The 25,681-nt window shown below is 35.6% G+C and overlaps 2 protein-coding genes across 2 annotated transcripts in view; one reads left to right on the plus strand and one right to left on the minus strand.

Moving 5' to 3' along the window:
* The window catches only part of PARPBP (PARP1 binding protein), a 110,881-nt gene extending 107,530 nt beyond the window's left edge, over positions 1-3,351 (plus strand). The window contains exon 11 of the mRNA XM_075074906.1: positions 3,245-3,351. Coding sequence (XP_074931007.1) covers positions 3,245-3,285 — 41 coding nt within the window. The 3' untranslated portion in view covers positions 3,286-3,351. The remainder of the gene's footprint in view (positions 1-3,244) is intronic.
* Positions 1-25,681, minus strand: part of IGF1 (insulin like growth factor 1) — a 57,942-nt gene that overhangs the window by 9,405 nt on the left and 22,856 nt on the right. Inside the window, exon 3 of the mRNA XM_075074973.1 lies at positions 8,443-8,624. Coding sequence (XP_074931074.1) covers positions 8,443-8,624 — 182 coding nt within the window. The remainder of the gene's footprint in view (positions 1-8,442; positions 8,625-25,681) is intronic.

Consider the following 25,681-nt stretch of genomic DNA (forward strand, 5'->3'; position numbering starts at 1 on the left):
TTCTATATATAACTTTTCCATTTTCCTCCAGTATCTATTAAACATAAATCAGAAACTGGCAAAGAATCACAAAACTTGAGCTTGCATAGAGCTTATTAATTTTAACTGGTTTTGGATTGGGTTCTGGTGGATATGAGTTGAATTATTATTTTCAGAATATAAAAAAACCCCAAGCAGTACTTGTAATTGTTGAATTAATTATACCACCAACAAGTAAGAACACTGAGCCAAACTAAGATTTATCATCACTGACAAGCCAAATTTGTTAATAGGAAAGTATTAATAATGAAGAAATGTCTTTGTTAGGAATCTGCCATTGTAGACATTCTTAGTCCAAAATGCAATACTGCATGAGGAAGAAGAGCTTAATCATCTAGTCACTATTCCTGTGATCAGTTCAGTAGGATACTGGCTTGTCTTCATAAGATTTTGCTAACACTGCTGTAGAATGGATCCTCTAGCATGGATCAAATACAGAAACAGAAATGTCAACAGAATTCTGCTTATCCATAAGTGAAAATAATTTTTGCTGTTTCGTTGCTTGTTGCTCTTCCAGCCTTTCCAACAGTACTTTTCTGTCTTTAGTTTTCCCCAAGTTGTACCTTATTTTTACCCTGAAGTACTCATTCTGGTTGAACCCTTCATTTTTCACTGATTTTCACTGAAATCATCATTGCAGCACTTCAAAGGAGTCTGCCACTGTTAAAGATACTGCCTTATACTACAAATACTTATACTGGTAACAATGAATTAAGAAAACAGGAATTTCTTGACTCATCTGCCCTGTTTTTTTTCCTCATGGCAACAAAACAAAACATCCTTGTCAATGCTGCCCTGAGGTTTCCTCTTTGAAGAGAGTTTACCAGCATATAGGAGAAGTTATATGCTACATTTTATTTGCAGAAAGTCATACATTCTTAAAGGCAGCATATTCATGGTCTGTAAAATGGACAGTGAGGGCCTTATTATGAAACAACAGCCATTTTGCATTTCAGTGGCTTTCAAAGTATACTTAGATTGAAAATTAAATATAAGTTTCCAAAATGAAAATATAGATTCCCTCCACTACTGTCGTTGTCCGATGTAAAATGTCTTTGTGATCCAAATAAAGCAAATACTAAGATGCAGCAGGGTTTCAGTTATAGCTTTTAATATTGACATGTAGATAGAATAATACACAGGCTACCTTTGAAATTGAGGGAAGATGGCAGGTTACTTTTAGAACAGTTTCTCCTCTGGAATCAGCATTTTGATGAATAACTACAAAGAAGTATCACTGTTGCTGGCAGCAGTAACATGCATGCCAGAAAATGCTTTGACCCACATAACATATTTTGTCAAGTATGCAATGTTGAGACCATTGGAAAAAAAAAAAAAGTGTGAATTCCTGAATCAGGTTCTCAGACCTGTGTTTGCACTGGTTTAGAAAAGCTTGCCTTATTTCTTAAATCTTTGAAAAAAGGTAATTAGAAATAAAATTGTTATCTGTGATAACAATTTTATTATCAGATCTTCTGAGCTGATATTCAGACTCAGACAAAGACAATAAGCATTTTAAGATGACAGATGCAAAATGTCAGCTTTGCATAAGTCAGCTGATGAACAAAGAAACTCAGACCTGTAACCTATCACCTTAAGCATGGATCTGTGGAAATGGGGCAGCATTTATCATAAGGATAACGACTACCTCAGTGATAGTAAAGGTCATTTAATTAAGATGGAAGGGTATTGGAAAGCATGCAGCAGCATTCTTATCCTATTAGGATGGACAGTCAAACCTCACACTGGCATTAAAAGATCTCTTGCTTTATTGGTAATAAATGGAAAGTCTAATGTTTGTAGTAACAGGCATGATAACTTAGCTACAAACTCTCTGGGGTCTCTTTGAAAGCTTTTTAGTTCTGTGGGCAGTGTGATCAGTAACATAATAACAAGGCTGGAAAGTAAGCAATGGGAGAAAATAATTTTCTGAAGTGAAGATGCCAAGTTCTTCTATCTGTTACACTTAAAGGTTCCCTCATAGGCTTGGTAATGTGGCATGGCTGTAATGCAAATTAGGATTAGTGCCATTGTGCATATTTTGGCCTGTAAATGTATCTGTGAGTTGATACTGAGCCAATTGCAAAAGAATCTGTCAATCTTAGAAAGATTACTGAGAAATAATGCAATACTTTTTCTGTTTTCTTAATGGCATTTTCTTAAACTAAAAATTTTAGCATCTTTCCCCTCTCTCTCTTAGTCTGACTTAGTATTTATTTAAACAGTGAGGATTAGATAAAATCTAAAAAGGATTTTTTTGAGAATCTGCTTCCTATTGATACTTTGTTGGTAAAATTATTTATGTGTATTTTCAACATTTGAGGCCTAAAGAAGAATAAGGACTAAAAAGCTAAGGAAAAGCAGAATTATATCAAGAGGTACACCTCTTTGGTCCTTTTGCTCAGGTTACAACAGGATGGCTTGGAACTGTTTTTTTTTGCTTTCCCTCTTCTTTTTTTACGGGATTTTAAAACCAGCCTTAACAGCTCACATTCACATGACAGTTTTCAAAGTACCTTGTAGCCTTAAATTGATGAGAACTTTGTGCCACTGGTTCTGTGACACCGCTTCATTCAAAAAGGTCAGAGTCTTTCCTCACATACACAGTTGTGGAAATAGCTCAATTTCCTTTGAACAGAGAACAGTTGTTTTTCAAAGTTCTATTCACTAGTTTTCCAAATTGCTATTAAAACTTAAATAATCTACATGATGTACACTGAAGACAGAACTATAATTCCCCATCTTGTTCCTGTTTTGCAGCTTAAAACTCTAAATGCAAACCTAGTGTAATTATAGGTGAAACCATTACTTTGCTTTCTAGCACAAACACAGAAGTTTTCTCCCTGTTCCTTACTCCTACCTTACTAGTTGATGCATTTGCTCATTAAACGAGATTTTAGTCTGAAAGCAATGACAACAATTATTCTTACAGTTTTAGGCTAAAAAAAACCCCAAACTTGATCTATAATGTGCTTTGTTTTTCACACCTGTTCTCTTTGTTAAAAATTCAGGGACATCTTTCTTGTGTTTAGAAATGCTGATGTATAATTAAATTGTGTCCTCTTTAATAATCTCTGATTATATACATAAGTAACTGCAATTAAGGTAGAATTTTATGGTGGTTTTGTATTATGCAGTAGATCGCTACCTACTTTTTATGAGTTATGGCAAGATGAGTACCTAAATATCTCTTATTTTTCAACAGTAAGAATTCTACTGAAAGCTTTCAACAGAGTATTCAAATAAGCAGCAAGTAAATAAAATGGGCTTGGATGAACATAATTGATGAGTGTTCATTAAAGGAGTGAACAACAGATGGTGCAGGTTGGTTGGATTATTTGAACAAATGTGTAGGTTTTCCTTGTTCTTAAAAAAAATATTATTTCTCATTAATTTTTGAAAGAAATTTATTACAAAAGAAAACAGCTGCAAGACTAATAAGAACATTTGTTGGATTACGATTCTACAAAAAATTACCTATTTGTTTAAATGTACAAGTGTTTTAATAAAATTTAGTTTTAACAGTATTTTAGCTCTTTGTTTTACTGGGGTCTTGTTTTGATTAGTATTATAATTAATGCAAAAAGGTGAAATACTAAATTTCAGTAGCTTAATTAAGGTGGTCAGAAGCAAAGAAAGGGATTTTGTGTAATATTAAATTCCTTGAAATTTGAAGTTTTGAGAAGACTGAAGATAGCTTAATGAATATCAGTTTCACCACAAAAAAAAAAAAAAAAAGATAGAGCTGCAAGAGATCAGAAATCAAAATGTTTTGCTTTGGAAATACCAGAATATTCAATTCCAGCCATTCCAATGTGAAACTTCTGACTATCTTTTTTCAAAACATCTTTTTTTTTTTTCATTCAGTGTACTAAAGAGATACAGAGAGCTAATTAATGTTAATAATATAAATATTAATACTAAAAAGGTCTATACATTGAAGTATGTTAAATAAACTGAAAAAAGAAAACCAATCTTTATCACCCTTGGTCTTAGTGTTGCAACAGGATCTGAAATTATTCTATTCCCTTACCTAAATAGTCCAGAACTGTTGTCCTGAATTTTTTTTTTTATTTCATCGATCTGAAAACTAAACGGAAAATCAAATTTTAATCACCTAACTTTCCTTAGGAAGCCTATTGGAGAACACTAATTATATTACCTATAGTTCTTGCATATTTTATGCCATTTCTATATTTCGGGACAGCTGCTCTTTTACTAAGGAATCTTAATGATCAGGGCAATATATTCTAGAAGACAGATTGACTGAATATAGGTTTTACGGATGGAACCTATTCTACTCTAAAGGAATAATTTACCTTTGCAGGTGAAGTTCAGAGGAACAGAAACAAAAGATATAAGGTAAATGGTTTACTAAATCTTAACCAGCTATGTTGGTTTTGTATAAAATCTTCTTCAGGTATGATTTTTAGAGCAACACATGAATGGTATTGAAAAAACTATATAAAACTAAAGCATTTTCTCATTGACCAACCATTGTCCAATTGCCACCAAGAAGACAACTTTTCTTCTATGCCAGATTTGAGCATTTAAAAACAGAACTGCTACTTCACTGTATTTTTCCTGCGCTCCAGCTTGAATATATTTATTGCTTAAAGCTGGAGAAAGCAATATGAATGCTCCAGAAGCCTCTCAAACTACAAACAGGTTTTCATCCCAGACAGATTTGCTGACCCGGACAGGTTAGGTGACTTCTGCAGGCTTCGACTCAAAGAATATGAAGTATACCAGGGATTAGGGGGGACACTTCTTTTTAAGTAAGGGACACACACGCTGGTGAGGGTTTGGTATCCTTTAGATAGGTGTCTGAGAAGCGCACCAATAGAAACTGTGTATTACTGTAGTTCACAACTTACTCAAGGCCCGCAGTGATGAAATCCAGCTGGAAAGATACTCTGAGTTAGCCCATCTGCTCACTAGAGACTTTAGGGTGGTTAGCCTGTAGCTATCACATTGTGCTCTGATACATACTTCATTTCTCTCCACAAGCTATTACGTGTACTTGTTGCATTCATTGGCTGCTCCAGTTTAAGGTAATGTCGTCATGGGCTGAATGCAAAAAGGAGGTGAAAGCTGGGCATCTAAATTAGGGTTTACTTAAGGTTAGGTATGTGCCCCATTGTATACAGCAGCTGAGGCAATAACAAAGTGCTTCTAACTTCCTTCTTTCTAAATTTCTTTTCTGGTGAATCTGTGAAGTATGCTGTGTATATAATGCACCTAAGTATGTCATAAAAATGTGGTTTTTTTTTTACTTTTCAATAGACTTTTATATTTATTTGTGAGTAAAGGTCTTAGAAGAGGACAAGTAATGATCCTATAGAGAAAGAAATATTTCTCTTGTTAGCTACAAACAAACAGAGCTCTACACATACAGTCTCTGTAACTGGATTAAAATTAGTTCTTGATGTTGGCCTCAGAGTGGCAAACAGGCATTTTGGGGTTCTCAGCCCATGTTAATCATTCAGTGCCTGGCCCTCATCATTCAGATTTGTGCATGTAGTGTACCAACACTTGTCTGTAATCTAACGGTTAAAGATCAGCTTTTAAACTAACCTATGAACAGAAGACCAGCCCTGCTCCATCAAAGTAAGTTCTTCTACAAAACTGTGCATAGAAGGAATGATCTGCTCAACCAATAGGGAAAGTAGATCACTTACAAAAAAAACTTAAACCAAAACACAAATCCTGGATTTGTCTACTAGAAAAACTATGAGGAGATACCAAATAAAAACTACATTAGAAGTATAAAAGGCATAAGAAATTGATCGTGTATGCAAACTGAGAGTAACTGTACAACATCTTATATATTCCACTTAATCCTGACTTAAATCTTGTTTCTAAATAAGAAAATATTAAAGAGGTCATGTACATTATCTTACATATATATTAACTTTATATGTACATGTATCTCATATAACATATAATCTTAAGAGAGAAAAATATGCTAAAGCAGAAAAAAAAAGTCAACTGAATAATAATTTGACTTTAGTATAATTAAATTTTTCATTAAAATGAGTGACATATCAACACTATGAATTAGCAAAATGCATTCATATTAGGGGAGCCTATCCAAAGAAGAAAGTATGAACCTAGCATTGTCTTTCTTAATGGAGGCATGTACAGCTGCAAAAAGAAAAAAGAAAAAAAATAATTACATAAGAGTAAGTACCAGAGCTTTTTCACATAGGGCTTTTCTTAACGAATTCTGTTTCCCTTCTCTTCCCTTCCCTATATTTTACATTTATCCATCATAAATCTGGATTACAGTTTCTCCTACCCCTTCCATATTTTGTTTCCTCAATCTAATTTTCTTCTTCCACAGATATTAACATAAATTTCAGATTATTTTTCCCATCAGATTTCTGTTATTTTGTCACCAAGTTCCCATCAAGAAGGATTTATGATTTTTCTGCTTCTATTCACCTCTCTGCTCCTTTTCCCTTACATTTTATTTGAAGGTGATGTTTTCTTTAATATGTTTTTTTTTCTCTGATTTTATTTTCTCTCCCCTTTTCTCGAAATTCTGTCTATTCTGTGTGATGCACCATGGTTCATTCAGTTCCTCACTATTTCTCATCTTCTCAGCCTCTTTGATCTAATTCCCCCCCCTTTCTATTCCTCTACTCTTCATTGTCCTTTTACTGCCCTTTTCACTGCTTGATTTTTTTCTCCTTTCAATTTCCTGGATGATTTCTTCTGCAGCTAGATTCTCGCAATTACTACATAATCCCTCTAATTTTTTTCTTCTTCTAGTATCCCCTGTTGCACTCCCTCCCCTGCTGCTGCAGAAAGATACAAGTCCTTTCTTCTGTTCTTTCCTGTTTGTAAGAAAAAGTGGTTTCCTGCCTATCTTTTGAACAGGGAAGAGGATAGCTGCCTAAAGAATGACATCATTCCTTAGCCCTCCAAGGAAAGTGGTGTGGAGATCCATCAGAAAGCTGGCAGGTATCTTGTCTCCTTTTACTTGAAGTTACAGAATGTTTTACCCATCACCTTAGCAACAAGTATGGGAAGGAGCACACAGATTACTGGCCAAGCCTGTTCTCTTCTTTCCCCTCAAGTCTTAAATATATGTGCCCAGACAGGAGTAAACCACAGGGTTCTCCTGCCTATAGTGGAGCTCTACCTGAAGAAGACCTCACGTGTTGTCATGTATGCCTTTTGAGATGTTCATGGCTAAGGTGATACTTTCCAGGAAGAATCGTACAGACATTACTTTAAAAGGTTGAGAACTCCTGAGGAAGAGGTGACAGGATTCCATTCTGTGGACTGACTTATGGAAAAGAAATGGGTGCTGTAACAATTGCAATTGGTCTTTGCCTAAAGATGATGTGAAGGAAATCAATACATAGTGCTGGTGTCCTGGCTTCCTATAAAATCTTAGGATTTCATGCAGTTCAATTTCTTACAACAAAAAATTTTCAAATAACTGCAGGAGTGTGGCCAACATATGTGTAGGACAGACAGGGTCAACAGCAATAAAGTATATCACTAGAGGCTTACAGCAGATGACAGATAACATGTAAAACAGATGTTCAGAACTCAAACAGGGGAGACAGTTGGACATGAGCTTAATGGTAGCCTAGCCTAAGATGAGTTTTCTCAACTGCAGGCTTTGTTGAGGAGAGGTGAGATTTAACTACATATGTGTACAGTATATTTAGTATGAAAGGACAAAAATCTGGATACTCTGAGCTCCGCAACTATATAAATAATACCAATGAATATTTGAAGTGCTTGGAAAATATACATATTAAACATTAAATAGTTAAAATGAAGTATGTAATGATTGCAATGACTATCCATTTAATTTACTTCCATAAATTAAAAAAAAAAAGCCAAAATAATGAGGAAAGAAAAAAATGATTTGTTCGTTTACATGCAAAATGAATAGCAGAAGACCTGTGTTTTCCCTCTTGATCACTCACTCTACCTCTTCCTGAAAAGGAAGGATGAGTGAGGAGGTTCTGTGTAGATCTGTTGTTAAATATTCAGTGTTTGGTTTCTCTTTTGAAAGAAGTGTTAGGTGCAATTTATGATTGGATGATGTGAGTGCTTGTCACTTACTACCCAGTAGCAGGATGAAGCCTCACAGCTACTAGCTTAGCAATTCCATCTTTTATTCAGTGTTCTAAGAGATGAGATAGAACACACCATTTCCTAGTTATTTCCTACCACAGACACTATTTTCCAAAACCCCACCAAATCTCAGTGTCCCTAGTAGGCAGAACACGTCAGTTGTTTACTACGTTACCAGCCTTGATAGAATTTTCCTTCCCTAAAATAGGTAGGTTTTTTTTTTTGTTTGGTTCATTGTTTTTTTTTGTTTGTTTGTTTATTTTTTGTTTTGTTTTGTTTTGTTTTTCCAGCCTGGCCTACCTTTTGTGCTTTTGGCATATCAGTGTGGCGCTGAGCACGTACAGAGCGTGCAGATTTAGGTGGCTTTATTGGAGCACAATACATCTCCAGCCTCCTCAGGTCACAACTCTGGAAGCAGCATTCATCCACTATTCCCTTTTGGTGTAAGCGTCTACTGCTGGATCCATACCCTGTAGGCTTACCTATTCAAAACACAAATGGAAAGTTTTTATGTTAGAAAGAAAATGCAAAGATCTCAGCAGCAATCATATTAAGTTGCATTATTTTAACTGAATCACCAATGACAGTTGTAGAGGCTGCCTGTGTGTCTCTATTCTAAAACCCTGTTCTCAGATACAGCTTTGAAAGATATTCCTTTAAATGGCCATCTTTGGTCTCTGTTTATGGGTGGTTGCCATTTAAGCGTTTGAGCAAAATTATATCTTCTTAGAAAAGTATTATTAAAACATTTTATTGAACTGTCTTGGCATTGAAAATGGAGAGGAAGGAAGTTGAAATCTGGCATTTAGCAACCTTGCAAAGGAAGTTTGCCCTTTAGGTTTTGGATGAAAACTATTGAGCTGACTGGAGTAGCTGGTGTTTAAAGATCACAGATCGTGCCTGTGTTGTAGGCAAGTATTTTCTAATGAAAGTGCTACACTGAACCACTATGTGAAGTCAGAGTGTGCTCCAAGGGGGAAATAAATACTGTATACCACTGCACAGCCTATAAGACTGCAAGCTCAAAAACCAGTGGGAAGCAGGAAATAAGGTAACAAAGTAACCAATGAAATGCAACAAAAATAGGAAGATGGTTGATGGAACAGATAAAACCGGAAGATTTTATGTTCTGTAGCTTTGCACAAGGTAGGAAATGGGACTGACATAACATGGCTTTCCTGTGTTTTGTGTTTGCGAATGTAGAAACTAGTTGATTGGCAAATGTTTTGCATTTTTCACTCAGCTCCAGTAAAGGGTGACATCTGAATTCATAGCACTCTTACACTCTTCTCTTTTTTTTTTCAGTGATTTATGATTTCTTTAGTAACTGTTGATTTCTCTGCTATACTATTTAAAGATTACAGATGTATTATTTCCTGGGCTTGTTTGTATGCAACCAAGTTGCCCTGTTACAACTAATTAGAAATGTAGGAACAGCAAATTCACAAAAATAAATAGTTGCTTACTTACTACATCTATTTTAAAATTCTGGTAGAATTTTTTTTCAGGCAGTAAAATTCTGAAAAGATTAAATGTTTTGTTTTGACATTTCAACATTAAATGTTTCCATTTACAGAATGATCCACATTGGTTAGGAACCCAAAAATATGGAAAAAAGGAAAGAAAATTGCACCAAGAGCCAAAAAAATGAAGTAAGTCAATTCAGCCAGCTCTACCAATTTTTTTCTTGCTTTTTTTTTTTTCCCTTTAGTTTTATCACTGAGACAAAAAATCTGTTATTCACAGAGTTTGGCAGGAGTTTACATTTTACTCAAACTAGATAAAGGATAAGGGTATCAAAAAAGATGAAAATTCAGTTTCTCTTTGGGAAATTATTGTCTTCAATGCTTATACAGGAAATTCTAGGTTAATATCCATATATTTGTCCTCCAGTTGTCAATTTGAAGACAACACTGCATTTTGCAATTCTCTGTGATTAAAACATATGTCCACTGATGAAGAACCCTTGAGGCCTTAGTACATCCGTAAAGGAAAAGACCTCTAGTGGTAAAGTATGTCTAACATTTTAGCCAGCAATACAGTCAGCTAAGAACTAACTATCCCTATGAGCTTTGTAAACCCAGACAATAGGGTTTTAAATGTCTTTTTTTTCCCAGGGACTATAAATTAAACAGAAAGAAAAACACGCTTACTTAGTATATTGCAAACCACTGAGGGCCTCTACACTGTACATTGCCTGCTAAATTATTTGTTTCATAAGACTACACAGAAGAAGAAGCCAGTAGATTACAGTAACATTTTGATTTGTCTGTGTATGTGTGCACTGTTTCTCTGTTTCACTGAAAATTATTATAAATATTAAGACACAGAGTCAAGCATTTCGTTTTTGGTTGTAGTTTTTTTTTTTCCCCCCAGACTATTTTCACTCACTGAGTTATAATATAAAGTACAACTTTTCCCTGGAGATTTTCTGGAGTCTGTTAATCAGGTTGTCTTAGCCTAATGCTTTTAAAATTTAACAGTCATGATAAAATGTGGAGTGTCATTACTGTGTAGGATACCCAGAGCTGTTCCACATTTTGTCTTGCTCTCATTTAAAGCATGGAAGGTCAAATTCTGTTCCTGGATATGCAGATGTAGCTCTTCCTAATAGATCCAGCTGAACTGTATCTACAAATAGTTGAATAGTAAAGCTTACCTTTCTTTTCTCAGTCTGATAGTTTTTCATAAGCAAACACACTCTAAAAGCTTCTCTTCAAGAATTTTCCTTTAAATGGTATTTCATAGCAGCTAACACGCATAGAGGTTTGGTCGATTCCCTGGCTACTGCCAACAGTATAAATAAGGATGGACAGTTCATTGGTTAATTTCATGTGGCTTATCATGACCTTTCTACCTAGCAAAAAAGTTACCAATTAAAAAAAATTATACCAATCCAATATAAGATTTTAGAATGAGTAATATTTTGCACTTCTAAGAGTCTTATAAATGTTAGCTCCTCATGACATTCATGCTAGGTAGATATTATTACCTCTTGGTGACAAAATTTAGAATCAATGAGATGATATGTGTTGGCCAGGAACTTCCATGAGCTAACAACAGAACTTGATAGAAGAAATCTTCCTTCCATGAGTAGCAAGGCCATAAATGTCTAGTGACTGAGAGTGACAGTTTTATGGGATCCACTGGTATATGCAGGGGTTATAAAGGAAATAGTAAAATGCAATGTAAAGTTTGCACGTTCTCAAAATTTTGTTGTTTAATATGGTTAACATTTAGCTTTGTCGTGACTAAAGCCAAAGATGATTGGTAGAGGTGATTTTTTCTGGAAAATCTTTCATCTCCTTTAACATTCAATAGTTCTTTCCAACTTTTCTGTGTTGAGCCTGTACTTATACAGCATTGCTTGTATTTTGCCATTTAAATTTGGCTCAATTATATAATCTGATGCTTTCTTTCCTTAATTATTTTTTACTCAAAACACAAGGTAAAACAGTGACATGTAATGGGTTATATAGTGTTCTACCAGCTTACCTATATAATTTCTTCTATAAAATTTATGACTTTTTGGTAAATACAGTATTTCAACAGGAATACATATGATTTTCCTTTGATGGTACATAAAGTAGAGGAACTAGAGCCAGGTACTCTAACTTTTAATAACATTACTCATTTATTTGTGCATGATGTCTTCCCAATAAGTCAACCAGGAACTTAGGACCCAAGGAAATGGCAGGAAGGTATCCCAGGGAGGTTTAGGTTGGATATTAGGAAAAGATTCTTCACCCAGAGGGTGTTGGAGCACTGGTACGGGTTCCCCAAGGAGGTAGTCATGGTGCCAAGTCTGGTGATACTCAAGAAGCATTTGGAAAATGCCTCAGAGACATGGTATGAATTTTAAGGTTGTCCTATGTAGGAAAAGGAGTTGGACTTGATGATCCTTGAGGGTCCCTTCCAACTCAAGACCTTCTGTGACTCTATAATTCTATGGTTACACAATTTTTTGTTAGTTGGACATTGTAAATTTTGAGGTTTATTCTTATCTAGCTACTGTCTTGTTGTGTGATTACATGGAAGTTATTTTACCCTTTGGCGTCTGAATTTAACCGCTAGTAATGGTAATAAATTACCTTGAATAAACCATGAAGTATTGCCTTCATGGTACTTAGTAATTAGTAGCAACATTCCTCTGCACTGTCATAGGCATAAAAAGTTAATACAAATCCTGAAGCCTGGAATATTTCAGGTGAAATTCTCAGTGTACTTCAAAATTATTTTTACTGTAGCCAGACCAAAGACATCTATGAGTTGTTTTTCTTTCTGACAGAATAATAACTTTATGAAGGAGGATATAATATCTTACAGCTCTTTAAAAATTCTGTATGGTACAGGTAACAAGTCTGGAATCGAATCACCTACACATTGGTGACGTGGTCAGCAATGGAACTTGACATTTGTTTATAAACTTAAATATTCTTGTTTTACATGGCATACTAAATGCTCATCCTTCATAAAAAGATAACATTAGTATTGTGAAGTCAAATGGTTTTTTTTTTTTCTTTAAAGAAAAGTTTTCCCAAGGTTTTTGAAAGACATAAGCAATCAAGTATACTTAATAGTCATATAAAATAGAAAATGGTATTACCGAAAATGCTGTACAACAGATAGAACACATAAATAAAAAAATATAGGAAAGATTATGCTTTTTCAGTATTTGTGATTCTTGGCTCTACTTTTGAGAAGTATCTGATGTCTAAATCAATTATAAACCAATAGATTTTAAATTTCTGCTGTCCTCTTGAGTGCTGCAGTATACAAAATATGCTATCGCAGACAAAGATAAGATAAAGAATTACAAGGAGATACTATCACTTCTACAGATATTATCAGTATTTGACCCATCTTTTTCTGAAAGGACTGCAGGATCAGATGGTCCCGGTTCATCAAGTTCCCAAAGTATGCACTTACATGTAGGCAAATGTTCAAGCTCCTACACGGTCTGTTGGACTAAAGCACATATGCAACAGTAAGCACATGCCTGAGTGCTCTCCTACATAGGGAATGATGTAACGAAGCACTTAAGGTAATCTCTAGACCAATATCTGTATTAGTAAATAAATGGCTGGTGTTTCTGCACATTTAATACCAGTTTTCTGTGCCTTAATTTCTTTAATGACATTGCGTTAAAATACTGGGCATCCATATTGTCCTTTCTCATCTTTCTGACACAATTTCAGTGCTGCCTTCCAGCAGTTATCAAAAAGTTCCTTATATTTAGTCAACCTTCAGAGTGCTGCCTGTGGATGTATAACAGCCCCAGGCATTCTTTTTTGCTGACGTACACTGATTTCCTTGGAGGTTTCTTTCCTTTTTTGTCAGTTGTTAGCTCAAAAGAGGTTTTATATCATGTAGGTCAAAGTTTACTTAATAGAATTTTTGGCTCTCATTTAATCTACTGTACCAAATACCTGAATTTTTCTTTCCATGTGCTACCAGCAGATACAAAGTCTAGTCACACTGTTCTGAAGTTGCTTGAAAGCAGGCCAAGGCACAGAATTACAATAGTTAAACAGCTAGTTTCCTTACTAACAGCACTTCCCTTTAAATAATGCAAAGCCAGTGGAGTAATTCAGCAGAGCTTGTTTATGCTTTATTTCTTTGTTACCCTCCTTCCCTCCGAAATGCCGCACCGGTGCTGCCATTGGTTCTGGGATGAAAACTGACGGTTTCAGTGTGAGAAGCACTGGTGTAGGTGGACAATGGAAGTTTCAACTGTCAAACTATCTAAGCATTCTGTGCAGAATTATAATCTACTGTTGTAGCATGAATATTAAAAATTACATGAGAAATAACCCAGGATAAACACAAAGCTAACCTACTGTTTGGAGGACTCCAAGAAGAACTGGGGTAACATGTCCTGGAGCTTTTATGTGCCTCTTTATATTTGCTGTACATAGCATCTTTTTTAGCCCAGCAGTAGAACCTGAGGATGCCATTTAGACTGTAATTCAGAAAAACATAAATCTGAAAAACAATTAACTTACTCCTAACCTACTACTAGAGTAAATTTTCAGCTTTAACTGCAGCTTTTAAAGTAATGTGAAAAGCTGTTGACCTATCAGTGTACTCTAATCTTGTACTCAGAAACTCAAAATGTTTCCACCAAAACATCAGAGTAAAATAACTTGTACATTTTTGAGGCATTGATAGCAGTTTTGGGGTACCTCTGTGAAGGAACCTCCAGAGAAGTGTGATGACAAACCATTTTTTCTCACTTACCACTGTGTCCAGTTCGTAGCTTACAGTATCTGGATGTATCTAAGCACGCTATGAGGCAGCAGGTCGGTAAGACAGAATATTTCTGTGGCCTGGACAACAAGGTTGAGAGTCTGTGGTGCTATGTTACAATGTAGTAACTGAACAACCACATCCTGTATGCTAGATCCAGACTGGGAGCTGGTGGCTGGAGTATTTTTGAGTTGCATGTACTATCTGCTTTATGGTGGCACAGATGACTAGGGATGCTGAGTCTGAGATTTATCTTACTCAGCTTTACTATCTGAAAATTAGTGATCTAGTTTAAGATACTGAAGTCAACAAGCAGGTGATTCTGGAGGGTGACTTATTCCTGTTTTGAATGTTTTGCTTAAAATGAAATTAATCCCTGTCCTCTGAAAGAGCCCATGTTCATTCATTGGCTACAGATGAAGCTACTTGATCTACTGTTAGACTTACATGTACAATTTCTTCTAAGTAACTGAACTCAAAGAAAACTAATTCCATTGAAAGTGATTTGTCCTAAATCCCAAAATGTATGTCACTGGTGGAGTACAAAGCCATTCTCTTTTATTTCCATTTTTAAAATTAAATATAATGACACATATTGTTCTAAAAAGCATAGCAGCCAGTCTACTGTTTAATTATGTATCTCCATACCTCTTTGACTGCGTTCTGTATATCAGGCTAGTATTCTTGTCTATTTTTGTATTAAAAATGCATGCATATGCAAAATAAGAGGTTGTTGATGTCATTTTTCATCTCCTTGTGATCTTAGACAAATGGTTTAATGTTATATTGGTAATACTTCTTGAGGGTACTCTGGAATTTCTAATCTGTATTTGGAAAATTATGAGTCAATGTTCAATCAGCAGGAAATGCCTGTATTTTGATACTTCTATGAACTGTTAAAACAAACAAACAAACAAGCAAACAACAAATCTTGTGAACTGTTGTAAAGTCCCTTAACAGAAATACCTCAAGGTTTAAACGTTGCAAAGTAGGCAATCTGATTTTCATGTAAATAAATTGCATGCATTTTGAAGCTACAATATTTAATATTTAGCTTCCATTTTCCTTCAATGTTTTGTTAGTGCCAAAAAATAATTATGCTTAGACTGATTTTTGTTTGTATTCATCAAAATGAGCATATATTAGCATTTATAAATGCTCAATGAATGGATGCTCTAGCTCTGAAGTCTAATTTAATATGCATGAGAATAGAGGATAAGCTTTATCAGTATGCACAAGTAAAATCTTTATGAAAGCGTATGCATTTGTTAATATTGAGATATTGCACTAGAGCTACTGCTTTGTGGAATACTGGATTGCATTAATTACCGAGTCTGTAGCAAGAAGATGTTTGCTTATTGCTCTGAAATTCTAGGCAAGTAAGAGTGGGAAAACAGAGGCACTCAGTTAGCACTGATCTAGAGGAGATATCTATCAAGACTTCACAGAGTGTTTTGCCTGAATAATTAAGATTTATAAACTGCACCTTATAAAAAATGAAAACCCTTTGGCGTTTCAAATAGAGAGTAAAATAACTATTTCAATTCTTTAAAGTCAGTTAGCCCACAAATGTAGATTTATTCCAAAAGGTGTCTTAATTTTTAATTTGTATGTCTGTGTTTGTTTAGTCTGCCACACAGCTGAAGGAGGCAATTTTTTCCTCTAGAAATGTGCTTTCAGAAGCATTTTTTTCTTCATTGTGTATTTAATTGGAAAAAAAAATCTTTTCCCCTAAACTTATTTCCAAAGTACAGCACTTGTAACAATTTCCTCTCACATATAGCTGCACTGTGCTGTGCCTTTTTTATGGAATGGCTGCTTTGGAGGCCATTAAGTATACTAAGCATGGAATAGAGCCCTTATGCTTCACACAGTAGTTCCTAAGCCAGTTGCAACTTGTGAAGAGAAAGTCCCATAGTTTTGTAAGTATTGCACTGGGGATATGAAACGGAAATTTCACAGTTTAGAATTCTTTTGAGGAAAAAAAAAAAGCAGAAAGAGTGGGAAACAATATAATGTATTATTTTACACCAGTTCAGTGCTCTAGAGGGTGAAAACCTTGCCAACCTAGCACAATTTACAAGCCTACGTCAGATTCCAAGGCTGGAAAGTGACAGATGCTGCCAAAAAATATATACTTTGGCAAAGGAAATGCTTTGCTGGAAAGAAATTCCCTATTGCAAGAATAGCCAGGTTTATCAGGGTTTAGGACAAGATAGTTAGAAGCCACTAGGTCTTTGTTACATTTAAATATTGCCACCTATAGTGCATCATGGAGGATGGTGGTAATAGAGTCATCCATCTATAATGAGAATACATTCTCTCCTCTTCTATTATATGCTCTCAGAGTAAATAATTACTTCTCACCCTTGTGTGTGGTAGAAGGATAATCAGTCATGACAGGACCTTTCATATCCTTCTTATGCCATAGCCAATGTAAAATTGCCTTTTATTTGGATTACCTAATAAATAACAATGCAAAAACCATAACTGGGTGAAATCCTATCATCACTGAAGTCACTGGGAAATCTTTTAGTGCAGTCAGGATTGTGTCCTGATGAATCAGGTGCCAGAAGCTGCTTATATATAACCTGATCCAAGGACTATTAAAATCAGTGGAAAGACTTCCATTGCCCTTAGCAGGCTTTGCATCAGGCTGAGAATGAAGAGTCACTTGTGTTTTCTTCCAACCTTACAGGTCAGTGAGTAAATACTATCCTAGTGGCATCTAGAGAGGTTTTCAGGGAATGAATGTGGTGTGATTCCTTGAAGGAGGTAAGAGCAAAAGAGTACTGATGTACAATGTGAAGCAGAATGACTGCGATGTGGTTAACGCCACTGACCACATAACAAGCAGTACATTGCTTTGCACTGTGTAATCAAAATTATTATGTCTATAGGTACCCTTTCTGAGCTGTGTTTTGAGAAATGAAAGCAAATAACAAATGGCAAACATGGTGCTCTTGTTACTGTATTTTGGAATCATCATCTGGTTAGAGGCAGGAGGTGTGAACAGCTCTTGCATTAACTAACTCCTGTCTAATACCTTTCACACTGTCCAGGAGTGCGCCTATTAACACACGTTATAATTTTTATTTCTATTTATACAGCTGTAGCACTAACAGGAGGGTAAGCAGTTGAGCACAGGTCATTCTCAGCATCCAACCTGGTACAATGCTGCCACTACAGAGCATAAGGATTAGACAAGATTCAGCTTTGTATCTGCACTATTGCCTGAATCTTGCTTAGACTTTCAGTTATTGAACCTTTCTATACAAGTTAGAATGACATTATTTTAACTACTTCAAAAATTACTTTAAGCGTGGTAAGATGACTTAAGAGTTTTGACAAAAGTCCAGCATGTAGTTTTCTTATGGCCAACATTTAAAATGTGAATAATTTTCCAGAAAACTTATTTTTGATTGTGCATTACTTTGGGTGTATTGGTATACTTTTACTTGTGAAGACTGACTTCCAAGATTCCTGATTAGCAAGAACAAATTAACCACTACAGTCAGAAAGGGAATTAAGACAGAAAGATTAAGAGACAGAATCTTCTGTCTTCACTGACGTTAAACAGTACTTTATCCTAAATTAAAGGAGCTCTTTGCAGAGAAAGATAGTACTTAATTTGAGTAATATTCATGGAATCTAGCTATCAACTATTTGCACAGGAGAAGGCTGTGACAATGCCAGGAACTGAACCTACATCAACAAAAGCACTGGGCCAATGCTTTAACCATATACCTGTCTTCCTTTATTTTTGAGTCAGTGGGGCACGTAAAAATCTAATCTTGAAACGAAATGTTCCTTTGAGGTCATGATGCTCCTGTTAAACTTGTCTATTGAGATAAAAGAAAACGGGAAACTTTCCAGTGGAGTACATAGTCATTAGGGAGTGAGATGAAGTCACTGGGATGAGAAAGGGACAGTCATTTGTGTCTGGAAACAAAACCAGAACTAAACCTAGCTGAAATATATACTGTTATGCTTGATTCATCTTTCACTCACACTGGTTTTCCACCAGTTGTAGCTCCATTCTGTAGTGATTTAATACTGCAATAGGAGCTAGGAGAATCAGTTCCTAAAGATAGGAACATAAAGAAAAAGAAGTCACTGCTGAATAAGAAATGAAACTACTCTTGTTTTCCTTGACCATCCAGCTCACCTTGTTATTACCGAAGAAATGCAGAGGTATTATAAAGGAACACTGGTGTAGTACAGGGAGAAATTGGTTCTAGCACAACATCTTAAATACCAAAACTACAGTTTCTGTAGGATCATTGAAAATGGAAGTGCTTATAGGCAGTAAAGTTGGTTTATGAAACAAATAGGAAGTAATCTTTCTTTTACAAGGCAGACAATGCCCTTTCCAGTCACAGTTTTTAAAATGGAATGTGGTTTCTGAGTAGATTTCTTAAAATTCTCACTTGCGAAGTTTCAATGGCCTTTTCAGGGAAGTTCAAAGGTTTTAAAAATTCATTTCCATTTAAAGATAAGTTTTTCTAAGTAACCAGAGTTATTAATTTTTTTTTTTTTTACTACTTCCTTTCCAACTTGTTTAGACTTGATTAATCATTGAAACCTCCACATCAGTTAAAGATGTTTTCAATGGCTTCTTTTATTTGACAATCTTGCTGTCCTTTTCTTTCACTAGGTTTGTTCTGTGGGTCATACAGGAATAGTATAAACTTGAAAAGGGCTATGGCAATGCTGAAGTTGATCTGGCTTTTAAATTGCACGTGCTCACTGACTTCTTTTGAGCCACAACCTTGTACATCCACAATCATTTAAGCAAGGGGATCCAGTTCAGCAGAAAAGAAGTAGGATGAATAAGTATGCTTACAATGGTGTAGACTTTTTAATTTATCTTATTCGTGTACTAATGTGTAAGCTTTATTGTGACTCTGTAAATACTAACACTGTTAGACTTGCTTCAGTCTACAAAATCATTCTTCCCAATGCTGGGCCAGTGTTTTTGCACATCATGACATCCACTTCATCAGGCTGATCCTACCTGTGTTCAGGAGCTATGGTGGTTATGCAAAATAAAAGAACAACAGTAGTGGAGAAATAAAAAAAAAACTTGTCTTAAGTACACTTGGACAGTGGAGGGCTTACATGGTATCACAGAAAATGAGAAAATAGAACCAAGTAATTCTTATGAAGTAAATTTCAAAAGAATCTCTTTTATTCCTGTATTGGTTATTAGAAATCACAGCCATTTTTAATTCTGAAGCCTTCAACAACTATTGTTCAATTGTTATTCCTTCAAATGTTAATAGATCTCAAAACCTGGAGGACCTTGAAGAGAGCTTTTGATCATCTGAATGCAGAGATTCTGAGTTGTGTCTGAAGATACTTCTTGGACACAGGCATCAGTATTAAGGCCTTTTCAAAATTTTTTGTTTTGAGTCTTTAGATAGTCAGTTCTGTAGTTACAAGTTACTTAGCTGTATTTGAAATTAGAATCAGAATCATAGGATCATTAAGGTTGGAAAAGACCTCTAAGATCAAGTCCAACCATCAGCCCAACACTACCATGCTTCCTAAACCATGCCTTGAAGGGCAGCATCTACACATCTTTTAAATACCTCCAGGGATGGCGACTCTACCCCCTCTCTGGGCAGCCTCTTCCAATGCCTGACCACTCTTTCAGTGAAGAAGTTTTTCCTAATAGCCAGTCTAAACCACCCCTGATGCAACTTGAGGCCATTTCCTCTTGTCCTATCCCTAGTTAACAATCCAGTATTCAAATATGATATTAAGAGTTAAGTTGTACAAAAGAAAACTATATTCAGGCATACTCTGTTGGTACCAAAATTTGGCTTAATAAGATCATAAATATTTTCAAGTAACTCTACTTAAGCAGTTAATTGTAGTTAATCTTATAGTTAAATCTGATATATTTAGACGTAAACCAAATCAAATAGGATAGAAAGCAATACTTCTACACACAAAAAACCCCCACCAAAACACCAAAATCCTTGTAATTTCTTCTTTGCTTTTTCTATCTGATTTGATATAACTAAAGAAATGGGCAAATGTCCTGGGGAGGTTAAGTCATTTTTAGATATTATAGATGTGCAGTGAAAAAGGTTCAGGTTTTTTTTTATAACATACTCAAATTAGCTTTGTCGTTAGCTACTCAAATGTCATTAAAAAGTGGACTAATCTATACAATTTCCTCTGACTCTGCTTCCTAAAAGTGCTGTCTCATAATTGTGATAATACTTGTAATGTCCTGCACTTTTAGTATTTACACATTTGTATTTACACAGTACAATATTTCTTTCTCTTAGTCTTTCAGTACCACTTTCCACTGAGAGTGATTTTTGGATAAAATATGACCATTGCTCTCACTGAACCTTTGGTCAAAATGTATACCAAATGAAACTTTTCTGTGGTTTGGGAAAGTTGGATTAATTTTTCCCCTTTGTTTTTAATTTTGCATTCTTCTGAACTCCTGTGCTAGCCAGAAAAGGAGGTGTCAAAATAACCCAAGGAGGCTGTGCAGCCTGTCTGGGAGTGAGAAGTTCAGCAAGTTTAGTGATACTAGCTGTACACCTAAGATTTCTAGCAAAAGGGCCTTAACCAGTCCGACACTTCAATCTTACAGAACTCGTTTTCCCCATTTGTGAAATTCAGAAAACTTTTAGATCAGCATCCAGGATAAAATCCTAAATGGAAGTAAAATGAAGTCACTTTCACAATTCTGTTTGTCTAAAATGGGTCTGAGTTTTCTCTTCTTTGCTTCTAAATGATTATCTAAACTGCATCTCTTGTGATTTTGCTTAATTATTTGCAATCTCTCCTCATCTGTCCGTTGCTTATGCCCCTCATGCATTACTTCTTGTCTTCTAATAACACTTCATAGCTCTTCTAATGAATTTCCTCAACTCATTCCAGCATTCTAGGTATTCTTTGTTTATCCCTCTAGCAGTCAGACAGAAGGGCATTAAACAAGTTGTTACCAATTTAAACTTCATAATTGTTTTGACTTTCCATCCAGCATCATAAAACTGCTATGCAATCAACTGTAATCACTCTGAAGATTAAAAACACAAGTCTAAACTATTGCATATGGTTTTCTCTGTACAACTTCAGAACAACACTGGGTTTAGACCAGAAAAATTTAACATATATCTCATCAGAATTAGTGACAATAAAATCCAGTCAACGTAAGCATCATCCTTGCTATCTTCTTGATGCAAGAAATAGTTGCATATTATGGACCTGTGAGGGACTGAAGCTCTATCTTTCCCTCTTCATGTGTCTGTCTCTTTTTCCTTGAATGACTGTGATCTGCCGACAGCTACTATGCAGCATTTTCATAGAATACTACAGGTACCGCAGAGGCATATGCTGCCTCTCCAATGGCTTCCTGTGTCTTCAACTCTATATGTTATGTGACTATTACATGAATTACATGCTGTAGTGATAGATACAGAACCTTTTTTCTCTATCATATGAGATAGAGAGGTGGAGCTGTTGTAATGAAGCTGTATCACTAGCAAATAGCACTGGAATTTCCTGGATATTATTTATATTATAAAGCAAATTGGCTACACCTCTGTAAGATTTAAGTGATCAGCACATAGTAGACAAAACTTACCCTAGTACATAGGGTTTAAAAAAAAAAAAGGCTTTCTGTCCTTTAAATGGTTTTTATAAATTGTTCTTAAGATCAAGGTCTACTGAAAAATGTAAATAAAATATTTGCCTGACAGGGACTGCAGATATTCTACATCATTCTCAAGGTTTTGAATTCCTTTTTCCAAATAAGACCAGCTTTATGGCCAGTCACACATTAGCCCTGAAATCACATTATGTGTAACATGCATTAAGACTAGCTGTAAGTATCTATACCTTTTTCCTTCAGTGTTGAGATTCAGGAGATTTTATAATTGTTGCATCTTCCAGCCAGCGTGTGTTGCTGGAATGCCTGGAGAGTGACAGTGGCATTATAGTAATTGTTTTGCTGTGTTATTTGTGTGTAAAATATGGGTGGCAGGTCCAGTTTCTTTTTTACACTAGAGGGCTCCTTCACACTTGGTTAGCAGCATGGCAGCACCTACAAGTCAGAGCAGTGGAAACATGCTGCAGTGTAAGGGTATGCCTGTCCTATAGGATGTAACAGGCTTGCTGTGTCTTCACAGAAATTGCTTCTGCATCTCATGATATTATCACCTCATGAGAAGTATCAGAGAGGCTTGTGATAATTTTCTTTCCTTCTTACCACATAATGTGGGAAGAACAGAAACATTGTAGAACTATTTCTGAACAAAGAGAAGTTAAGGTTCACTCCCTGTTCAGTTTATACATACACATGAGAATAGTAAATGCCATAATTAAGCCAGTTGGCAAACTGGAAATCTTATCTTGAGTGTTTCCTAAAATTATGGTCACTAGGTAAGATATTTGGAGGCTATTGAAAATCATGTCGACTTGTCTTTCTGTTGTTGGAGTGGCTGAGTTAATTGAATTTCAGTAGTGGGACCAGTATTTTTACAGGTTGAAGAAAATGCTTATGCCACCCCTGCATGTTGCAGCAGTTTTTCCTGTCGGTATTTGCACCTTGGACTATAGTGGCTCAAATAACAGACAAAAAATAGAAAGTGAGAAGAAGGTTTAACTCTTGGAGGAAGGCACCTTCATGTCATAACTCCTCTTGACCTTCTTCAGACCAGAATTTCAGGTAGTTTTGACCTGTAAATACAGTTCTGTTACTTGAAAAAATAAATTGGTAGCGAAGACATGCAAATCAGGAAGTAAAACACTTCTCAAATATCTCTCCTTGTCCTTTGGCCTCTTTTCTGCATTATTAATAGTGTTCTTAATTATCTATAAATAAATTCCTTAGTATTAATCAGTCTAGGTTTTTGTAATTTCTAGCTTAAATGAACTATTATGGTACAAAACCAGCAAATTTACAGACAAAATAGCTGTGTTCTGTAGTTCAGTAACCTTTTAAGTTTCTAAAATAACTGAACCATATTGTGTGACAGTTTGTGTCGTAAACACTGTTGTCTGTTCAAGTAACAATATCAGAAATTGTTCCCAAAACACTGAGTTATGTAGATATATTAAAATATTGCTACTGATCTCCGCAGCTTAAGCACTTAAGCCCTACCCTGCTCTTTGTCAGCTTCATGCTTGGAAAATGTCACTGGAGTGACAGCTGGTGGAGTGAAGGCAAAGAGCAGAGAGGAAACATTGAAAAATGCTTGGAACATGTTGCTGTATTGTAGGGAGAAAAGATACTAGAAATATAACAAAAAATATAAGGCTTTTAAAATCCACAACAGGTTTATTCTATGTAAAAGACTGTTTAGTATGGATTGTAACTGAACTTAAAAGCATGATGAGCAGTATATTTATCAGAACACCTTGCCATTCTTCAGTAATGCAGCAACAAGGAAGATTATCCTTTCCCCTACTCCAGGATGACGTCATTGTACTGATAAGTAGGACTTAGAAAAGGTTTATGTTCTTAGCACTAGAATTAAAGAATATAATACTCCTTTTAAAATAGCAATTTCTAGCTCTACTGATTTTCAATGTTTATCTTGCAAGATTGTTAGGAAATTCAGAAATCATTTCTCTGGTTTGAGAAAAAAAGAGTGGGGTGATCTAAGGATAAATAAGCTATCTGCTGTAGTGTTCCTTTACCACTGTATCACATCTGGCAAGTATCTACAAGGTCTTTCAAAGTGATATGCTGTAAAATTGCTAAGAAATGCAGTCTTTAAAAAATCAAACATATTGTTAACATTTTAGTGTTGAAGCTGGTAGTAATTATTGAGTACTATATTTGTTTCCTAACAGAGCAGACATTCTTAATTTATTATTTCACATTGTAAATTTTCACATTAGACACCACACTGGCTCAAGATAAAATATAAGTGACAGGACACTTGTTCTCTCTTTTTATTCAGAAGAAACCAGACATTATTGCACCATGTCCTGTATCTTGCTCAGATTCATTTTGACTCATTTCCTTAAAAAAATTGCTGAAACCTCTCCAGAGTTCTTCACGGACCATTCATTCATTATTGTCTCAGTGCTCTGGCGCAATTATATAAAGTCGTATTTAATGGATGTAGAAGAAGAAAGGTTAAGAGTTAGCTCTTCTGGATGGGCTATATGGCATCTGGTATAGCTCAAGCTGCAATCAGTGAGGGGCAGCCCAATCCCTAAAGAACAATTCATCCTGTCTTATTGCACAAAGTGCATATAAGTGTTTGAAAATTAAATACTTCTGCAAAAGCAAATGAAATATCCCGTAACACTATCATCAACTGAGGAGCAGAACACAAAGTTTGGTAATCATACATATAGATTAGGATTGTTTGGCACCATTATATTGCTATTGACACTAATAGTTGGAGCAGGTAACAACACCTAAACTTCAGATTGCCTGACGCTTTCTAATATTAATTTCTGCCTTAACTTTGTTATAACTTAACCAAACCTTAACTTGTCTGGGTTTCAGGTTTTGTTCATTTTGCATCTTCGATAAGTTTTTGAGTTTTTTTGTTTTCTTCTTGTAAAGGAATGAGAGAAAGAAAGATGCAGCTAAACCCGTTGAGTCATTTCCAACAATAAGATTAGAAGCCACATGGTTTTGCCCCTATTAAAACGTAAACCTCTCTTCTCTGAAGTGTATGGCTGTTTCACTGAATAACCCTTGTTCTTCCATGATGTGAAGGTGGAATATGAGGAGGAGGCAAAAAGGAAATTACTTTGGATCAGATGTGTGCACTTGTGTCCTGCATGTGGAAGTTCACCTAAAAATTGCAAGTTTACAAGGTTCTGAGGTATTTATCTGTAAAGGTTGGCACAGGTATTTATCAGTCCAGTATAAGTATTTACCAGTTCAGTTCTCTGAAGAGTTGGGCTGCAGCAAGTGTTTTTCTTTTTATACTGCCCTCATGATAGGATTTGTCATCTGTCACGTCTCCTGCTCTTTGGAATGGTTGCTATCATTTGTTACTGCTACCATAACTGAACCTGCTGTCAAATATTGACATTTCTCCACCTGAACACTGAGGTGAGGTTTCTCTTAAAAACACTTTTTTCTTGGACTCTGCTGAGATTGAAGTTAAATGAGATGTGGCTGCTTTGTGGTTAGGTGTGGGTAATTCTATAGAGATGCTTCACAGCCTGCATTAACCAGGACTGCAAGATTGATACTTATATAGCTATCCACTGACACGCAATTGCTAGTACACCATGCAGTCAGTGCCCAGCCCAGATCTGGTAAGAAAAATTGGACACAGTTGCAGGT

Source organism: Phalacrocorax aristotelis, chromosome 1 (assembly GCF_949628215.1).
Source record: "Phalacrocorax aristotelis chromosome 1, bGulAri2.1, whole genome shotgun sequence".
NCBI lineage: Eukaryota > Metazoa > Chordata > Aves > Suliformes > Phalacrocoracidae > Phalacrocorax > Phalacrocorax aristotelis.